The sequence below is a fragment of the Leptonotus elevatus genome, chromosome 13 (assembly GCF_054856555.1).
Source record: "Leptonotus elevatus isolate MCC_2025b chromosome 13, RoL_Lele_1.0, whole genome shotgun sequence".
Lineage (NCBI taxonomy): Eukaryota > Metazoa > Chordata > Actinopteri > Syngnathiformes > Syngnathidae > Leptonotus > Leptonotus elevatus.
This window is the reverse complement of record NC_141251.1, coordinates 9,932,661-9,952,902: the sequence shown is the minus strand read 5'-3', so window position 1 is coordinate 9,952,902 and position 20,242 is coordinate 9,932,661. Positions and strand designations below refer to the sequence as shown.

The 20,242-nt window shown below is 39.1% G+C and overlaps 1 protein-coding gene across 5 annotated transcripts in view; it reads left to right on the top strand.

Annotated features, from left to right (window-relative positions):
* stk32c (serine/threonine kinase 32C) overlaps window positions 1-20,242 on the top strand; it is a 53,247-nt gene that overhangs the window by 9,984 nt on the left and 23,021 nt on the right. For all 5 annotated transcript variants that reach the window (XR_015096797.1, XR_015096796.1, XM_086092273.1 and 2 more), the window contains exons 2-3: window positions 6,507-6,562; window positions 17,291-17,442. Coding sequence is in view for 3 of the 5 variants with exons in the window: in XM_086092273.1 (XP_085948399.1) it covers window positions 6,507-6,562; window positions 17,291-17,442 (208 nt within the window). In the remaining 2 variants the exon portion in view is untranslated. The remainder of the gene's footprint in view (window positions 1-6,506; window positions 6,563-17,290; window positions 17,443-20,242) is intronic.

The window sequence follows — 20,242 nt, the reverse complement described above, 5'->3', positions numbered from 1 at the left end:
TCTGCTTCTGTTTCCTTCGTTCGCGGGGCTCCCTCTACCATTTCAAGTACACAGCCTCACTTCCTCTCCAGTAAATCAGGCTCGCATACGCTGCTCGAACCTGGTGTAATAATTGGAATATCAGTCCTTTGAGCTACCCATTGCACCCTTAGACTTAAACCAAGCATTGCACAAACCATGAGAATTTTGGAATTTAAGCTTCCTCCTAATTGAGAGTTTGGGATTTTTTTCTGATGCTCATACTCAATACCTGCGAGTCCAAACACAATTTACATGTATCTGGGCTAGCAGCCTAGCACACATCTGCTTTGTTACAGAGACTTTGTGAGGACAGAACTATCCCCCTGGTTGCAGTCATACATACCTCGGTTTCACCACCCTGTGGCCTGGTGCAGCTGTACTTGCTATAATAGTTTGTAAATAATTTACACCTGTACACCTGTGTTTATTCTGATACATTGGTTCCCTCCGGTAAGCACTCCATTAACCAATGTCCGCTTGGTACATTCCCCTTACTTTGGTGCAGGTAGGGTCGGTTCAGATTCTGTTTTGGTGATAATGCAAATTTGAGCGTGTGGACCGTTTCCCTGCGTCTGACTGGCGACCAATTCAGGGTATATGAAGATGGATGGAGTTTGGCAAAAAGTAATCTACACTCAGTTCATGCAGAACTATGCTGGAAGTATTGAACTTTCCAAAAGTAAAGTCTTAATTTCTTTTTATCGTGGCTCTTCCTCCAAATTCAGAACCTGTCATCCTTAATGAAGCATAACTCATGTTGGCATTAGCTCACTGTATTATTACAGTAACAGTCTTTTGCTTTCCTCTTTGAGAATCCCTGTGGCTGCTCCTCCTCGTCATCCTATTGTGCTGCATTTCCTCCCACCACCTCCCACCACTCTCTAAATAGATCCTAAATGTATCCATCTGTAAACAGACTTTAGATTATGGCATTTTAACAATGGATCAATACCTGTTTTAGAAATAGATGCACCTTGGTGATTTTTGAAAAAAACGAAGATGAAGCAATAATGGTTATGGCTGATTTGTTGTTAGGACTTTGAGATTGTGACAAGTATCTGGTGGATGTGGAGTTTAAAATGTTAATATTAAAGCTTTTTTTACATCATGCATGGTCCACCAATGCCCAGATGAGTACAAAGAGCCCTGCGTTTTTAACTGTGACTCCGCCTATCAGCTTGTATCTTTCCTTCAGTGTGGCGTGACAGTTTGTTGGGCCTGGGGAGGCGTGGAGTGGTAGAGGGAGACGTTATGCTTGACCCCGCAGGCTTATAGTGTTGTGTTTGCGAGCGTACGGCACAATTGGGATGGATACAGAAAAAAAGCAATAAGAGGCCAGCTTTGAGCACAGCCCAAACTCCAGCTCAGACTGCTAGAAAACTGAAAAAATTAAAAATGTATTTGAGCGCACGTACTCACACACGCACCATGTAACGACCTTGACATGCTTGACAAGCTGCAGTTAAGCTTTTGGCCAGAGGTGGCAGTCATGAGTAAAAATGTGACAAACTCCACAATGTACCTTTAAAATGAGCACTAGTGTATCTGTCATTGCAAAATGAAAACTGTTCATGTGCAGTGAGTGGTTATAATTATAGTCTCAAACAATATCAACATGCCCAGCTGTTCTGTGTACATGTGTGCGAGTTCAAGTCAGTGTTTTCCACAACATGTGAATACTTGGGCGGGTCACCCAAGTAAACCGGCCACCACCCAAGAAGTTAACAAAAAAAAATCGACCAGATACACCGCATGTAACGTTGATCTTGAGGCTAGAGGAGACGCAACTAACACGACTGAGAAACCTTCCCCCCCACCCCTCCCCGCCGGAGTCCACCCACCCAAGTAGATTTCCAATCTGTGGGAAACACCTCTATGTCTTGACATGTTGAGCAAGTATTTATTTAGCTTTTATCTGGCATCTCTGTAGCCTTTTGATGGTCTCGGTCCTTATTCCCTTGAATGGAAATCCACTGGGGTCCACTGTAAGTTTGTTGTTCAGAAATAAATGCACATGGCAGGGAAATATTATATGCAAAAGTCATCAGGAATGTATGCTCTGGTTACATAGGCTTCAAAACTTTTGTGATATGAAACAGCTGGTTAACTTCAGATCATGTGATGTGTGTGTGGGGGTGTGTGTGCGTGTGTGTGTGTGTGTGTGTTTCATCATAACATTTGTCCAGTAAAAGGTATGAAACATTAAAAGGGATTATAAATGCATACACAATGATCATAAAATGCCACTCGTGCCACTCTACTCTGAGTTTGACTCACCCTTGAAGATTTGGGAAGTGTTACTCTGACAGACCCCTCATGTGGATCTACCCCATTCTTGTCCAATTATCACTTGCAATCCATTGCTGAAACTGTCGCACCCCAATGATAATAAGCTATGTAGTGCTGATGAATATTTATTAGCGCTGTTTAGAGAGCCTACGCTACAGTAGTGTTCAAAGAAAAGAAAAAAGATTGCTGCTCAGTGATCATATTGATTTAAGTCAACAGAATAATCAAAGGTTGCTTTCGACATCTGCACAGGCACTTTTTTTTACTTGAATTGATGGGGTTGTTTTTGGTAGAGAAAATCTTAGATGTAGTAAGAATGTCTTTGGTCCATGAGGACACACTACCACAACACTATCATCTTTAATGAACCCATAGTGCCACTGAGTGTGATTTTCCAGCATGTTAAGATCTCCCCTCTGTTAAAATTATTTCTTGTATAAGAAGCAATTCAGAAACGGAGCGGGATCTGCCTATCAATGAAGGCTGCTCGTAATGTAAAATATTTCAAGCCACTATATCCTTCATTAGCATCCAGAGCGTGTGCCGCTAATTATTCAAGGGATTCAGGATGCACTGAAGATCAAAGATCAGTGGAAGGTCACAGTGCTCATTTTTTTTTAGCCCTGTAATGGCATCTATAAAGTGGCAGGAAAATCCCTGCAAAAAAAAAAAAAAGTTAAAATTTGAGTCCTATAGTTAGTAGTACATCCATCTCAGAGCTGAGGTCCAGCGGTGGATTGAGTACAGCAGCCTATTAAATGGTGGTGCAATAAAATATTAAGTGATCGCACACAGGAAATAGCTGCAACTTTGCTTTGTCTTGTTGGTGTTATGATCCTTGTTGATACTCGTGACACTCACACTCCAGTGTGGGTGTCTGCTGAAAAAAAATGGAAACTAATTCCTTGAAAACTTCCCTCTGTAATGTGGCTTCATTCTTACAAGGCCATGTGTTTCTGCATCGGTTTTATACAGTCAGTGTATGCAATGCATGTCTCTCATGCGTGAGATGGTAAGGTAGTGTGCATTGCATTTGTTTAAAAGGCACATTCTCAAAAAGCATAACAGGAAGGTATTGATTACAGGAGGAGCTTTGTTCATAATCCACAGGATTTATCTATACAGTTTGCATTCCAGCCATACAATACAAGTATAACGGCTGGCTCACAATCTACTAGAGAGCTGACTTAAGAATGCTTTTATGTGGCATTCCTGGCAAATTGGCACATCAGAGACATAACGGCCAAGATAAGATTTATTCGCCTGTCCCTTTCAGAGAGGACCCACTGAAGGGGCTTATTGCCATGAAAATGCGTGCTTGGACGCAGCCGAGATGGAATCCCGCTTTCAGATAATTAAATGCTTGACAACATCAGAGCGACAGAGAAAAATTCCAACCATCAATACAAAGGGATGCGGATTGTGAGCCTCAAGTGTCATATGTCAAATTTGGGTAGAACCTGACTACTTACTATTAGTAAGTAAGTACTATTTATTATACTAGCCAACCTTTTTTTTTTCATGTGCACAAAATTCCAGTGCTTCTGTGCTTATTAATGGGTATTTACACCTGTTATAACCTGGTACCTATTTGTGGGGGTCCACTGAAGACTTTTTATATCCACTCGACATGAGCAAACTCCACACAGAAAGGTGTGAGCCGAAATAACACCCAGAACCTTTGACAGTGTGGCAGATGTGCAAACCACGTTTGATGTGTTACTCAAGGAAATACGGTAATAAATAAAACAGCACTTGCAGAAACACTCATTATACTGTATTTAAACTGACTCTGTAATACACAGAAGTGAATAGGAGGTGGTACAATGGTACTCTTAATCCTAAAAATGGGATTGCTGACACATAATGACATCAAAGATATCAGGTTGCCCCCATTAGATGGCAATTTGCCTTCTTCGCATTTCTTGGTTGCATTGGAGTTCGACTCAGTGCATCAATTCCAGCTGACGGGAACAGTATACCTCGTTCGGTTTATTGATCATGTAGGGATTCTCTTTTACCACTAGCCCCCTTAGGGTGAAACTGGAGGCCACATAATGGACAATGTGATGTTGTGGGTAGAAATTAAATTTACAAAATGTGCACCGGTACTTCTGCTTTCTAAATGCCATGTCCTCAAAGCAAACCAAAGCTTGCTTTGTCAGAATATACAAAGACACATCCTATTAAGATTAACATAAACCCGTAAAAGACTAGAATTACCTCCATTTGGGTCTTTTTCTGTATCTCTTCACATCATACATGTCCCTACCTTTTGTCCCACTGTCTTATCCAGGTGTGCAGTTAGCCTTCGTGATTCGGAAATTGCCTTCTACAACAATGTAATGTGGATTGTTCAGCCAATGCGCATACAATATCCACTAACTGATGCAATGAAAACTGTTATTTTCAAAAAACTCTTGAGATTGCAGACAACTATCAGTTAAAAATTATTGTGAAAACACCCTCTTAATGGGTCCATATCATGCTAAATCAATCTTTTGGAGCTATTAGCCATGCTAAAATGCTAATTCCTCACCAAAAACACCCACAAAGTGATATTTTCCTCCATTCCTCCAATCATTTGTGAGAATTCCAGCTCATTCTTGCTCTGTAAGCCCTAGCCCCTCCCAACCCAACAATACGACATGCGTGTCCGATGATGGCTCCGAGTGGCCTCTCCGCCCAAAGTGCAGACAGGAGGACACCCAACGGGACAGAGGCGCTATGACGCCGCCTCCCCGGACATACCATCTCCCTTGACTGGTTTGACGACGTGAGGCTCCACAATATGTTCTTCCATATTTACCGTTTTGTGGACAGTCCAGGTAGCAGCCAACTTAGGACGATGTCATGAAAGGGGCGCAGCAACCACACGGAGCTGGGTTTTAGTTAGCGCAGGCCCTGATACTGCATTAACACAGTGGTATCGGCTTTGGCAAGTACTAACAACACCGATGCCATTATTTCCGACGCTAATATAGGACTTTGGATGCAGCATCTTGTGTCTTCCTTATGCACGACATTCACTGATGTGTGACGTGCTCACTGCATGCCGAGCCAAGATATCCAATTGGCCCTTGAATGGTCTGAATCAATGGCAGGGCAGCTTTTTCATGTTGAAAAAAAAAAACTTGGTATCGGTACGGTATCAGGGGTTAAAAAACAGAATCGGAACAACACTAGTTTTAGTGAACCAGGCGTCTTTCTTCCGGCTTAGAAAAATAGCCACTAAATTTATTTATTTATTTTATTTATTTCATCTGAAATGACATCGCCATTATGCCAAATGTAATCATTAAAACGTACACATATGCCTATAGTTAATTGTGTGAGGGCTTAAAATAGCGTGATACAGATTCTTTCATTTAGACGTATTTTTTTCCCAAGTACTTAAAGGTCCACCCTAAGCATTTCAGAACAGCACGTTTGCCATGGCATGGGCTTCTTGCCAGTAGAAGCTCCTCCACAGGAGCCAATCTCCCACTGCGGATGACAGGGGAGCCCACTCAGCATATCATCCTGGTGTGTCAGCAGCTTCGTAACCCAACAGGGGAAGATGTTGTTCCTTCACGTTCTTTTTGATAGATGAAATCCTATTATGCTGCATGCTGCTTGGTCTTGTCATATAAAGCGTTCACTAAAACCTCGGAAAAATAATGACGTTTCTCTTTTGGTAAACATAGGATCTCCTTGTTTCACAAGCAGCCCTAAGGAAGCGCCATACTCATTCTTATTGAGATCCAACAAATGATTCAACTAGCTTGTTTTTCCCTTTCAACATTGCTACCAGCAGGTAACATTTAAGGATTGGTTTTCTTGACGACTGACTCTAAAGAAGTCTAAGATGATTACAATAATCTGCGGCCAGAAAACATATTTTCTTTTTTCTTTTTTTGTCATTCTTTTTCAATAAACATGACTTATTTTGGCTGTAGCGGACTACACACTATCATCTCCAACTGTTTTTGTGTGTGTGTGAAGCTTCGATTTAGGAATTTGTGCTATAAAAGGGTCCCTCAAAACTAACACAAACCAAACCAAACCCTTATATGGTAGGTAAAATGTAAGCTAGTCACTCAACTAAAACTAACAACTTTAACTGGGACTTTGACATTGTTGGTAAACTATGTTTATTATCCTATATTGTGACAGTTTTTATAATAGTGAAATGTTTTTTTTCTTTTTCTTTGCAGTGAACTTTGACCACTTTCAGATACTGCGGGCTATTGGGAAGGGCAGCTTTGGAAAGGTAATGTATCCTCAAGCTTTTTAGTAGTACTTTGAATATTGTACACCCTTGATTTACAATAGTTGTTTGTTGTGTACCCATCATTTGGCGAGCACAGTCCTAATCTCTGCCAAGGAGTGAGAGAACTTCCCATTACATTAAGCTTAAAGCTTACAAGATATATTATTTTCTGACTTCGAAAGACTAATTAATAAAAGTCACTTAGAGAATAGTCGATTTGCTTTTCAGCCCATGCCAGCAAACCTGCTGGGATGTTTTGACCCATATCTACGTTTAATTACAGAGGAGAGTCTGGTTGTGCTGAATAAAGCAACTTGTTTCCCGTGTGTGTGTGAGATCTACAATGTAAAAACAAATTACAGCAGTACTTTTAAACGGCGTCCATTTTGCTGGTCACATATCAGATTGATGATGAACAGATCTTTTAGGATGAATGTATGTTTTTTTTTGTTGTTGTTGTTTTTTGAGCTAAGAAGTAATACCGGGGTGAGATGTGCTGCTGTGTGTGTGTGTCAACACAATTGGGCTCAAGAGATTATAGTAGTTTATCTTCATTTTGAATCCTAAATATGGTGGCAAATATTTGTTAAGCCTTTTGTCTCTGCGTGTTTTTGTAAATTCATTCCATTTTGCTCCTCTCTAAACGCCCCCCCCCCCCCCCCCCCCCCCCCAGCCCCCCAACAAATATGTCTCTCTGTTGTGGAAAGTCGTTCCCAATGCTGAATACATTACCATGCAAAATTATGTTAATGTGATGTATTCCTTTCTTCCACCAAACTGCTGTCACTTTTCTGACACTGAAGGGAATATGCTGTGTGCGGACCAAGACCCAAGTGGGGTCTTCCAAACATGTATAAAACATGATATATGACTCGCGCGTTATGGTGGTCCAGTGGTTTAGTTAAATGCTGCATCACCAGCAGAAGATAGCGTGCTCCTCCCAGAGTCTAAAATCAATTGGTTTGGTTAAGTGAAGACTCTGAAAGAACCGTTAGTGTGAATGTGAGGTTGGATGGATATCATTGTGATAGTGGTCAGTCCTCAGAAATCTTCCGATTGCGATCAATCGGAAAACCACTAATACGAACCTTTTGATAATAGAATAAAGATTAAGAAAGTCATGGACATTTTGGGGACATCTGTGGTGACTTTGTTTATGCGCTCAACTTGTGCACAAAGTAAAAACTTCTCTACTTAACAGTTGAATGAATGCACATTGTGTTGCATTCTGTTAGAGCTGAGAGGAGATCTGTCCTCTTCCAAAGCCATGCACATGCATTGCTGACATTATATTTTCTCTGTTCTTCACCCCTGTTTTAGTCTTGCCTTTTAGGCCCCTCCTTTTTACACCCAACTCTTTCTTCCAATCTCTTTATTGTCACGATTCAGCTTAACATCCACAAAAGCCTCTGCAGGCTATACAGCTCCCAGAATCTTCTTTTAATTTGATAGTTTGTGAAACTATATTATGCAATTTGTCCTTAGGCTTCTGTTACACTTTATGACCTAGACTTTTTTTGGGAGGGGGAGAATTAGACCTTTCATGTTTTTAAAATGTATGTATTTCAGATCCCCTTTGACTTTTGTCAGCTTACTTCATTTGTAGTGATAAAAGCGCCTTAAGTATTGCTTGACATAACGGTGGCATAATAGTAAACTAAAATCTTACTCTACACCATAGGTGTCAAACTCCGGTCCTCGAAGGCTGCACTCCTGCAGGTTTTGGAGGTTTCCCTCTTCCAACACAAGCTGATTCCAATCAGCAGGATCGTTATCAGGCTTATGCAGAGCGTGCTGATGAGCTGATCATATATCAGCTGTGATGGAGAACGGAAACATCCAAAACCTGCAGGACTGCAGCCCTCCAGGACCGGAGTTTCACAACTATGCTCTACACCAGCGTTTCCCAATCAGGGGTACGCTTACCCCTAGGGGTACGTTAGCAATAGCACATTGCAGGGGGTACTTGGAAACATTTAATAATTTATTTCCAAGATCACACAGCTGCGCCAGAATCACAACAGCCGCGTGTCAACTCAAGTATCTCATTCAAGCTCAGATGACTGATGAAAAGAAAGTAAAACTGCTATAGTGGGTGTGAATATTGTTCTTGTCAAGTGACGTTCGAATTAAGGACACGAAATAAAATGATTTTCATTTTATAATCAGTTACTGTATGTTACCTTCTGCTCATGGAATACTCATGGTATGACAAAAAAGTTGGTGGTATCACTGGGCGATAATTCAATGTTAGTACATATAGCAATAGACACATGATCAATACCAATGCAAAATGTGTTCAATAAAATGGTCATTAGAAAAAAATCAGGAAGGAAATTCTGACCCTGGCATTATGCGTGTTGTAGACAGAGGCTACAGTGTGGCGTGAGATTTGTGCTACAATTACAAGCACGTAAGAGGACATTTTGAGCACACTTTGTGTTTTGAGCACAAAGAACTGTTCTTGAGAGTCTGGTTTACTGTCATCCGAAGAAGCAGCCGAACCAACGAAGAAGTGCATACATGCATGAAAGTGTGGTTTAACGTCGTTGAAATAAATGACCAGACGATGTTTTTGTAGTTGCATTGACCTCTTATTAAAGATTAAATATTACATGTTAAAATGTATTTGCTTAAATTCACCTCTTTACATTTGCCTAAATTCACCACCTTTTTCTCCAGGTCTTTTTTTTGGAAAAGTTAAGTAAAAAAAAAATAATAATTCTATAATTAGCGATAATCAATATCAACTGATGAAATGAAATACTTATAATGTGATACACTTTTCAGTCATATTGCCCAGCCCTAGTTTTACACAAACCAAAAACTACAATTGTACTACAATTGTATTGATGCCATTATGTTCTTATGGAACGTTTTCGCAAGTAGGGTAATGTTTTGAAAATAAGACAACACAGCATGTACAGTATCTGCCTGTCCAATCATTTACATTGATTGATATAACCCAAGTCCAGTCTTATGACAAGTCATTCCTACAATTATTTCATATGTAAGACTAATATTTTCTTTTTAAGTGTTCTTTATGGGTATAAATGTGCAAAGTTGAGTTGAGATTGTTAGTTTGAAATCTCAAGCTTCCTATCCTCCCTCTGTTTCGGATCATGCTTTCTTTATATCTGTTGGGCAATAAATGATGGTAGGTTGGTGTAATTATATCCACAGCAGTGGAGGGTATATGGCAGCTCATTTATAACACGCCTTCTATAGGGTTGGATGGCCATGCAGTGCCCCGGAAAAGATAATTACCTGCCCCCACCATCTTACCTTTCCCTGTGTGTCAGCCCCCTCAGTACTTGGATTCTTGGAGGTGAAGGAGACAGCTTTCTCCTCCACAGGGCTCATTAAGGCTTTCAGATGGCGAGCTCGAGGATCGTAAAAAGTCAGTGATATGACAGTCATTGACACTGACAGGAGTTTAGTGACAGCTCTTTGATACCAAGAGTCAGATGAAAAAATAAACACAGAGGGAGGTTGAGGGACAATGTTAAGGAAGGTCAGAAGTAGCGCAGGAGCTCAGCTCGTGGAGATTTCAACCGTACACACAATTGCTTACCAGTAGTAGTAAGTGCTCATTAGGACCCAGTGTGAAATACAGTGGATGTATAATATGTGGGGGTGGAGGAAACAGGAGATGAGATCCTGGTGAGCAAAGGACAGAGAGGATGGCTGTAACACCTCGTCATGCCGGAAGACACCAGCTCTTTTGGAAAGGTCAGAAGATGATTAAGTGTTTGTTAGGTTTTTTTTCTCCCTTTTTGCTCTCCGGAGCTCCATGCGGGTCTTCGCCAGTTTATGTCTTTAAAAAGGAAACACAAAAAAACGTCATAAATGCAAGCACATTTTCACGAATATTACGAGAAAAAAAAGGGTATTTTGAAGAGTGTGGCAGTTTATACTCTCACCAACCTTTAGTTACAACAGGCTTTCACTTTAGGCAGCAGATGACGAGAGCGAGTCAATATATGAGCTTTCAATGTTCAATGTGGAATGATTAGTTTTGCACAGAATTCCCCCTTTTAATAACCACATTTGATTTGATTCACTGGGTTTATCTGACAATGTATGGCCAATAAATTTGCTAAGCACCTTTGAAAAATCTTGAACAAATATCCATGATAAGCCTTCTGTTTTTTTTGTATAGAAATGCTAAAAAAATATTTATGTTGGAAGATTTTGTATTACATGGAGATAATGTGCTTTGTGTGTTATGCTGTGTAAAAACAGAACAGTCACACACAGCTAATTACAGCTCTATTTTTAGCCACCAATACTAGAGTCCTATATAATATAGTTCAGGCGGACAGTTCAGGTTGTACACTACCTCTTGCACAAAGTTAGCTGGGATATGCTCCAGCTCACCCGCTACCCTTGTGAGGATTAGCGGAAATGGATGAATGGACAGTACTTGTGCCACGCGCTATCGTTGGTTTTAATCGGGATTCTTTAATTAAATAGTGTGAGGCATTAAATAATGTTTTAACGCCTTTTATTAGTTCTCTAAAAACCATCATTTTTAAAACACATTTTCCCCCCCAGATCTAAAATCCTTTGCGAAATATTTTGAATGAATCAGAAGTCTGATTCATGACATGGGTGGCATTTTGTAATGTCATGAATCAGCCTTCGCTTATAAGAGCAAATTATTCTCTCCACTCTGTGGATGACATATTCGTCAGACCTTGAAAGTCTGTTTGCCTTGCTCGTCTCACTCAGAGTCCTCCCAAATTCGACATCATTTTGATTGCGCACATTTGTGCGTTTGTGTGTGTGTGTGTGTGTGTGTGTGTGGGGTGTGTGTGTGTGTGTGTGTGTGTGTAAGCTTGCACAATTGCATTTCAACAAGCCAACCTCTGCCTACACAATTCTTTGCCAATTACTGCTCACTGGCAATGTGTGTTAAACCAATTGTCCTAACATCAATCTCAAACTTAATTGTAGAATGATGGATGTCATCTCTCATGGTGCAGTATATTTCACACTGTGTTGTAGCGTAGAGAATTGGGTAAGCAATAAGAAGAAATACTAAACAAACAATGCCGGTCATGCCTTTAAGAGAGAAGCCATTAAATAATTTCTCCATTCTGACTATATACAGAAGACACAAAAGTAGTACTTTATGACTCGGATCTAGGTGATTAAATATTTAAAGCTAAAAATAGAATTTATACTGGTGCTTTAGAGTCATGAGCTCCTGATACTTTTCTGTCATTGTTTTTTTCCTTGGCTAGGTGACCTATCACCTGCTTGATAAATGGATAGCTAGAATGGATGAATATTGTTAATATGTTTACCTCCATTGATTTATTTATAACTCCTATTATAAAACTCACTTATTAAGCCTTTATCTTTCATAACGAATTCAAGATGTATTATGCGTTACGTTGACTTCTCAAGCTATTTTGTGAACATATTGAAAATGTCTGTTACTGTCAGTAGATACGCAAAATAATGGAATTATGGAATATCTTGCATACAGTTGATCAAAATGAATGTTATACTGACAGACACAAAAATTGCAGCTATGCACACAGTTGTGATAAGGTTTGGCTGCTTTACTGAATGTACTGCACCCGCATGAAGATTTCATAGTGTCAATTCACTACCTGTGGATTAAAAACCCCCCAGCAGTTTCTGATACTCTCTAGATATACAGATCTGCTGACGGGTAATGCAAAAATGGTTTTGTTATTTCGCAATCCTTCCTATACGTATATTTTGCTTCATGGTATTGAATTGAATGTTATTGCAGATAAATCTGTCAGAAGCGATTTATGATGAATATTATGTAAATTGGACAATTTGGACATGCACGCGTCGTTCGCTACTGCATATAAACAAAAGAAGAGAGTCTAATCTTTATTTTAGTATGTTACAGGTTTCGAGAGCAATAGAACACAATATTGTGTGGGCCTTGCAAGATCAGTCAAAATCCAGTAAAACGGCTGTTATTGAAGGGGTTACTCCAATGAAAATAGCTGGGATTAAGTGAGTTGATCGGTTTAGAAAAAAAATCGGGGAATAAAATGCCAGAGATATTTGCACTTTTATTCTCCATACACAATGCCTAATCAAATACTGGAAATGAATTTTAAGGAGTGTGTTCTTTTAAGTACACTCCTTTCACCGTGGAGGTATGTGAGAACATGGTTCAAATCCTGGATGGAGCAGATTTTATCCCAACTTTAATTTCAGAAATAGTCGTCTAATTATTTAACACCTATTATATTTAATGTAATTTAATGTAAATTCACTCATTCAACATGGCAGCTTTCAGTATTGTACTGCAATGTCACAGACACTTCCAAATCTACAATAGTGCTGTGGTAAGCATATGACTACTGCATGGAAGATTTGTTTTCAAATCCCGCTTGGAGCACATTTTAATCTCAGTTCATAGATTATTTCATATAATAATCATTGTCTAATTATTTAACACCCATTATATTTGTGATTTCACATAATTTTTTTCTACATCCCTCCATATTTTCCTTCACCACCATTTCACATTTCAAGATCGACACCAAATTCACTGTGGCACAGGTTGAGCATTTAACCAGTAAACAGAAGAGAAGTGTTCAAATTCCATTTTAGACTGTTTGCAGTTAGAGTTGTGTTTTATTTATCATTCATCTAAAAAATTATAATTTGTAATTTGCACTTAATTTATCTTTCATTATCCTTCATAAGCATTGCACATGCATTCACATGCAATTTCTACAGAAACTGCACGTCAAGTTATTAGTATTATTCCCCTTCATGCTGATTCAATAATGAATGTTTTGAGAAAAAAGAAAAAGTTACTGACATGCCTCAGAGATCAAAAGTATTAAAAGTGAGCAATGAAGCTATTGTGGTATTATACAATGTAATATATTTGGGCAGCTGTCTTTGAGGATACTGATGAGATAGACACCACTCTTCCATCTGGAGAGAAATCAATTTGTTTTTGTGTGTGCGCACATGCCTGTCTCACCACCTCTGAAAAGCTATTTGGGAGAGCTAAACAGGTGCTATGCGCAGCTGGTGGTCAAAGATTACAGCCAACATTGTGACAGCATCTCACTCCAAGCCCATAAAGCATACATATATATTTGTTTTAACTTCAATTGTACTTTGTCCTTGACAGAAACAAATTTTCTTTTCACTACGCCTCATGCAGCATGCATCAGCTGCCGTACTGAATATTGTGTCGCCTGGACCGTAACTCCCAGTAATAAGATGCAATATGCAAACACAGCTGCTCGAAACTGATTTTCAGTGTGTCCCCCCCCCCCTCCACCATGTCCCCTTCCCTACTTAAATGAAGGTGAAAAACAAATAAACAGCAGTTTAACCCCTGATAGTTTTACTGTTGACCAGTGCAATAACAACACGTATTTGTTGTTAACGTACGTGCTTGTTGAAAATATATAAAAAGCACATCCTTATCATGTTCCATTGGGATAAATTAGACTTTAATTAAAAAAATAAATAAATATATATATATATATATATTTTTTTTTTAAGTATAATGGCTTGTTTGACTTGTGTTAATTTGAGGGTAGGCTATTCCTGAATGAATAGGAGCGGTGGTCTCTCTTGTTGTCTCTGTCCCAAACCAACACTTCACAGAGATTTGCTTCAATCTTTACTCTGTACTGTTTCCAATTTAGGTGAAATGTCTCAATTTATATGCAAATAGCTTTGAAAACACTGGAAAAAATCTGCCTCACATTTGTGGACCCTAAAATATTGATTTCTCCTTCTCCAGACTAAGCTAGTTTAATGCACTGGATTGCTTATAGTTTCTATGAATATATGAATAAATCCTTTTGAACTTTTATAATTTTAATGTGCTGACCAGAGATCTTAATTCCAGGCAAGGAAGAGCTATCGCTACATGTTTGACAGTGACGGTTGGGCTTACATAATACACAACCTTTGACCGTATTATCATGTTTAATAAGACAGGTCTAACAAGATACGGAGAACATGGTCAAGCCATACACATGACACACAAGACATGATCGGGGCATTATGTTTGAAAAGGCAATTTTACTTGAAAATCAATGCCCAACATGAAAGTCTAATGCCACCTAATGGCAGAATTAAATTTACATGTAATACTAAATGTTGCAGACAAAAAACAAAAACAAAGAAAAAGAACATCAAATCAATGATGCAATGTTTTACAATCTAAGTAGAATACTAATATATTTTAAGCTTCCAATAACTTAATGAAGTACTTTATTAATGAATTAAAAGATACAACAGTATTTACATAAAGTATTTATCCACTTTTATGTTAACAAGTGCGACAGTTCCCAACCAATGATCCCCAACCTGGTCCATGGCCCAGTGCTGGTCCGTGAGCCATTTGGTACTGGGCCACACAGACAGACAGACCAATGATTTATCCATTTATTTATTTATTTATTTAATTTCACAAATGAATTTTCTGTTGGACTATCTGTATGATCATTTGGGATTGTAAATGTCATGTTATGTGGAATATGTGGTGTTAATTTAATTTACATTTGGTAAGTGCTAGTATGTGTTCCTAAGGAGTACATTTCAACAGCTTTGATTGTGGTTTTATCATTTTCTGTAAAAAAAAAAAATTTGCTACATAATTTGTGATCTTTAAATTGACATACAATATATTCACCAAATATTACCAAACTTCCCTAATCTATACATCATTGGAAAGCATTTTGATGTCCTTTTAGAAAATGTATATATGTCATTTCTTAAGATTGACCCAAGCGATTTGGTTTGTGCTAGTGGCTCAGAATGTGTGGAATTCATCATCTGTACCTGTATTGTGAAATGTGCTGTTCATATTGTATGTACTCTGAGTGAAGGTAAGGGTAGCTGTCACAATATTTACATAATCCTTGACTTGAATGCTAGGCTTTAGCTCACAGTGCTATGAAGAAGATGTCTAAAATAGGTCCTGAGCCAGTGAAATGCCAGAGTGCCTCTAAAAAATGGCATGCTGTTCAACCAAGTACATGGCACTATTGGCACTAGCATGATTTTATTTTATTTTTTACATTAACGGGTTATTGTGTATGTCTTGGTAAGAGGTTGTATTTTTTTTTGTAACCAGAAAGGAGGAAGGACCTTGAGTATTTTGTTTGTCATTTAGACTCCCATCCAGCACGGTGCAGTGCAGATGGCCTTGCTTAGAGCAAAGTGAAACTGGGTCTGCGATGAGTGCAATGATCATTTTGCTACAAGGGATGGCCTGGAGCTGTGTGTTGTAATGCTGAGGGTTGTCAAGTGACTCAACTCGAAAGAAAATGACAGATGCCAATAAACTGATTAAGAGGTTTCCAAGTCCAGTGGCGATTGTTTGATTTTTAAATACGAGTAAGCAACGTTTACATTTACATTCTTCTCACTAAATTTTATTTGTCAATGTAATTTTAAGATATATTTAAAGTTGCATTTTTTCAATGTATGTTTATTGTAGTACTAACACATGACATGGCACAAAATACAATCACTGAGGTACCAGGTTAGCCAAATCCATCTTATGAAAATAAGAATAAAACCAAGTACTATGAACTAGTTCATTTTTGGACCAATGAACTTAGTTCGAAAAATTTCAAATATGATCTATGAACTGAACTTAATTTCAAAATTTGCAGAGGTGGGGACCTCAATGAAGTTTGAGCGTCTGTCCTTCGGCGATCGTCGGAACACCCTTCCGTCATCGTCAATCTGTCAATATTTGAAGCAGAACAGCATTGCAATCATCAATCCATCATTCGTCGATTGCTCAGCATAATGAGCGTCCATCAATGTTTCCGCCTTTTGAAATGGGCATCCGTCATTTGTCAATCCGTCAGCAAAATGTTGTTATATTTATTCACGTAATGAAAATTACATTGACGGACGAAAACACCCTTCCGGCAATGCTTAGTTCGTCAGTTTTTCACCAAAAGACCAGCGTGGTGTGAACAAAGGTTTCAAGTGGACCGTGTCATACCGAGTATCGGGATTAATATGGTCGAATGTTCTCGTCCTTGTCAGAAGTCTAACTGCAGCATTTTGTACTAACTGTCAGACGGAAATTCCCACAGCAGCTCTTGAGAGTAAATGTGATTTCAGAGTAAACAAATATGGAAGTGAAGAGGAGGCAATGGCAAGAGTTTGTGGTTTGTTTTTGGCAGGAAAAAAAGCGACATAAAAAGTTCAGTGAAACCGTAGATGAGTTGAGGTCTTTTATTATAATTATTATTATTTTTTTTGTTTAAACCTTCAGTATTGTGTGTAGGTCTGGAACATATCCCTGCGATAAATTTGGGTTCACTGTAAGATTGTATAAAGTATATTTGTCTGTATTTACTGTTCTACATGGAAATATTATGTTTATAAATTGCTAAATGAAACCCATATTGAGGTTATCAAGGTTGGGGTTTTTTTTAATTAAACTTTTGACTTGACAAAATGGGAACTTACCTCCTTCCCCTCAGTCTAGAATGCAACATTAATTTTGTAAGTCTGATTGTGGTGTCTCTGACGTTGCTGTTCGGCCTGTTCTTGTGATTATTGAAATTAGTCTTTAGTATCTCAGCAGGCATCTAGCTAATGCTTTCCTCTTTTGGATCAGATACTGTACATTATGTTATTGTGCTTTGAATATATTACTGACCAATTCTTTTCCATTTTTCTCTCCATTCATTCTTCCATCACTTCATTCTATCACTTACATTCCAGGTATGCATCGTGCAAAAGCGGGACACAGAGAAGATGTATGCCATGAAGTACATGAACAAACAACAATGTATAGAAAGAGATGAGGTCCGAAACGTCTTTAGAGAGCTTGAGATTCTACAGGAAATTGAACATATTTTTTTAGTAAATCTCTGGTGACTATCTTATGTTTTTTACACTTTCAATGTGGAATGCAATGCTTTGTCTGTTGTCTGCATGTATGCCCAGCCAAAAGAAACTCGCAAGGGATGCATGTTTAGTTGAAACCTGAAACAGAGACAGTACATTCTTTGTGGATATAATGCACCTGGTATTGCAAACACATGATTTGGCACAGAGAGGAATAAAACTTTTACAAATGATTTACGGAGATCACAAGTATTAACTTTGATAATTTACACAAGATATTTTGCATTCAGGAAGTGCGCATACACATTTGGCAATTATTATGCTTTGAGTTGACCTCAGTTCTCCCTCGAGTTGGATAAATCAGTGAGTGGCGGCTGCTTTCATTATTCAACGCTCATCTCCGAGTGGGACACATTTCTAAATGTAATTGGGGACCTGGCACGCCGTTCATGGCATATTGCACAAAGCACTTAACGCTCCTGTAATTGGTAGCATGATATTGCGTGCATCCATCTTCTCCAGAAACTCACAGAAAAAATATTTTGTCTCTCACACATCATATATGATGGTCTCATAATATGCAGTTAGTAACTAGAAGTGTGGCGACAAAGCATTTAGTCTAATTGTGAGATGTTAAAGGTAGCCATCTTGAGAACCCACAGCACTAGATCAAACTGAGGGTATTTTAACCAGTGTACAGTACTGAGCTTGTATATTTTTTTATAGTTCAATTCCCATCTCGAGTGTTTCTCTGCCAAAGTCGTCCGTGATCTAGTTTGCCATGCGTGGTGCTCTGCTTACTGCTGTTTATACAGAATTAGTTTGAATACCTACAGAATATATTTAGCAACTCACAAATTAGAAACAAACACTTCCTCATTTTTTGGGGTCTAATTTTGAAACCGAAATTTGGAATTCCCCAGCCTTGGTATGTCAGGAATCGTCAGATTGCCCAGGTGACTGGGATTTTCAAGCATGTACAAAGTCCATCCACCACTGCCAATGTTTGAGCAATATTTTCAGGATGTTGTACGGATTAACAAATGTGCTATTGGTCTTTAAAGGGGACATATTATGGAAAATTGACATCTTAACGATTGTATTGAGTTACTAAGTACCTGCTTTGCACTTCATTAACATAACCACCTTTACACTGAGTTTCTCCGCCAATGGCTTACCAGCTATGCCAGCCAAAGTTCCAAAGTGAAATAACCTCTGACGTAGCAGTTGAAGTACTTTCATGTCAAAGCCAAAAGGCAGTGCTAGCACAGATTAGTGTTCGCTAACAGTGTAACCAGCATTAGCTTCTCGTATTAATGTTATGATCACATTTGACTAAGTTGTCTACATGGAAAAGGGGTAGTGTTTGACTTAGCTATGTCAGGTGCCACACCGCTACACAAATTGATGTAAAAGTTTATTTGGATGGCTTGTTGATGAAATATGCTGGTTTCACTAGGCCCTAGGGAGAATAATGTGGGCAACAGCGTTAGCTTCTTCTAAATGATACCTACCTGATTGGGTTTGTGTTTAGTGATGCATCAATGCGCTACAAAAAAAAGGTGTCCAATGTCTGGGGACTCGTGGCTTGTTTTTCACACATTGGACTCTTTTTTTTATTATTATTATTATTTTTTTTATCTAGTACAATCAAGAATTCGGCCGCTGAGTGAGACAAGAAGTTTTTGGCGAGATCCAGCCCACTGGTTACAATTCTCACCAAAGATGGACTAGCCATTTGCCCAGCAGTTTGTGGAGCAGGATGAGGGCTGGCAGTCTGGCACACTGCATTAGACAGGCTGTCAGGATTCCGGTGCCGGGGGGACCCAAGTGCAGAAATGTGAGGGAATAAGCAGATTGAGATGATGTAATATTTATTTCACCAAAGATGGTGGTAGAGTTGCTCATCATAGGTGGGCAGTTGCTGGTTGGCGAAGGAGAGCCAAGAGCTGAGTTTGGGTAAACAGCGTTGGAAGCGAGAAGGTTTTGGGAGTGTTGGCAAGGTAGCAAGGCTGGGAATAAGGAACGAATACAAGTCAGGAATGGTATTCCAAAATGTCTCAGCCAAAAAATTTACTGAGTGGCTGGATGTGCAAACTCATCGTAGACTCGTCGAGTGTTCACGATCTGGCGGTGTGGTGGTGTCCAAGTCTGGTTTAAGAAAGGCAGCTCAATGAGACGGGAAACACCTGTTGAGTTTTATTCCAATTTAATTTATTTCTGCCCAGTTTTAATAAATAACTTTTAAGATGTTCAATGTATGACGTTTAGTCTGCGTTGCATTGAATCTGCTTGAGTTATTTGCTGCTTTGACAGCCTCTCTGCTGTACAGGTAATGAGACAAGACTAATGAATCCTCTGCTTCATCTTGCCCATGTCTCCTTTATTTTATAACAGGTAGAAATGTAAATTAATTCGCCAAGTGTGAACGTGAAAACCCTATACAGTACATCTAACCGATTCAGATGTTCATGGGCTTACCCCTTTAGTGTTGCGATTTCAGTTGCTTAGCAATTGGGCAAGCCAGTAATTGTTAATGGATGTGCAGTAGAGCCGCTGGGGAATTGGGGATGTCTATTCTCAAGCAAACATGTGAGAAACACCAGCTTTGATATCGTTTCAGAAGTGCTTTTCTTGAGACCATGCCAGGAGGGAGCCACATACACATCTGTAGTCACTAGGAAGGAACACACCAAACAGCTGTCACAGGAAATAATGATTTCTCTAGTACTGTAGTGATGAACGCAAACAGGAGAGTTGTTGAAACCAATGCTGGGGTAGTATTTTGGATATGGGATATATTGGGACTGAAAAAGGATTTGTAAG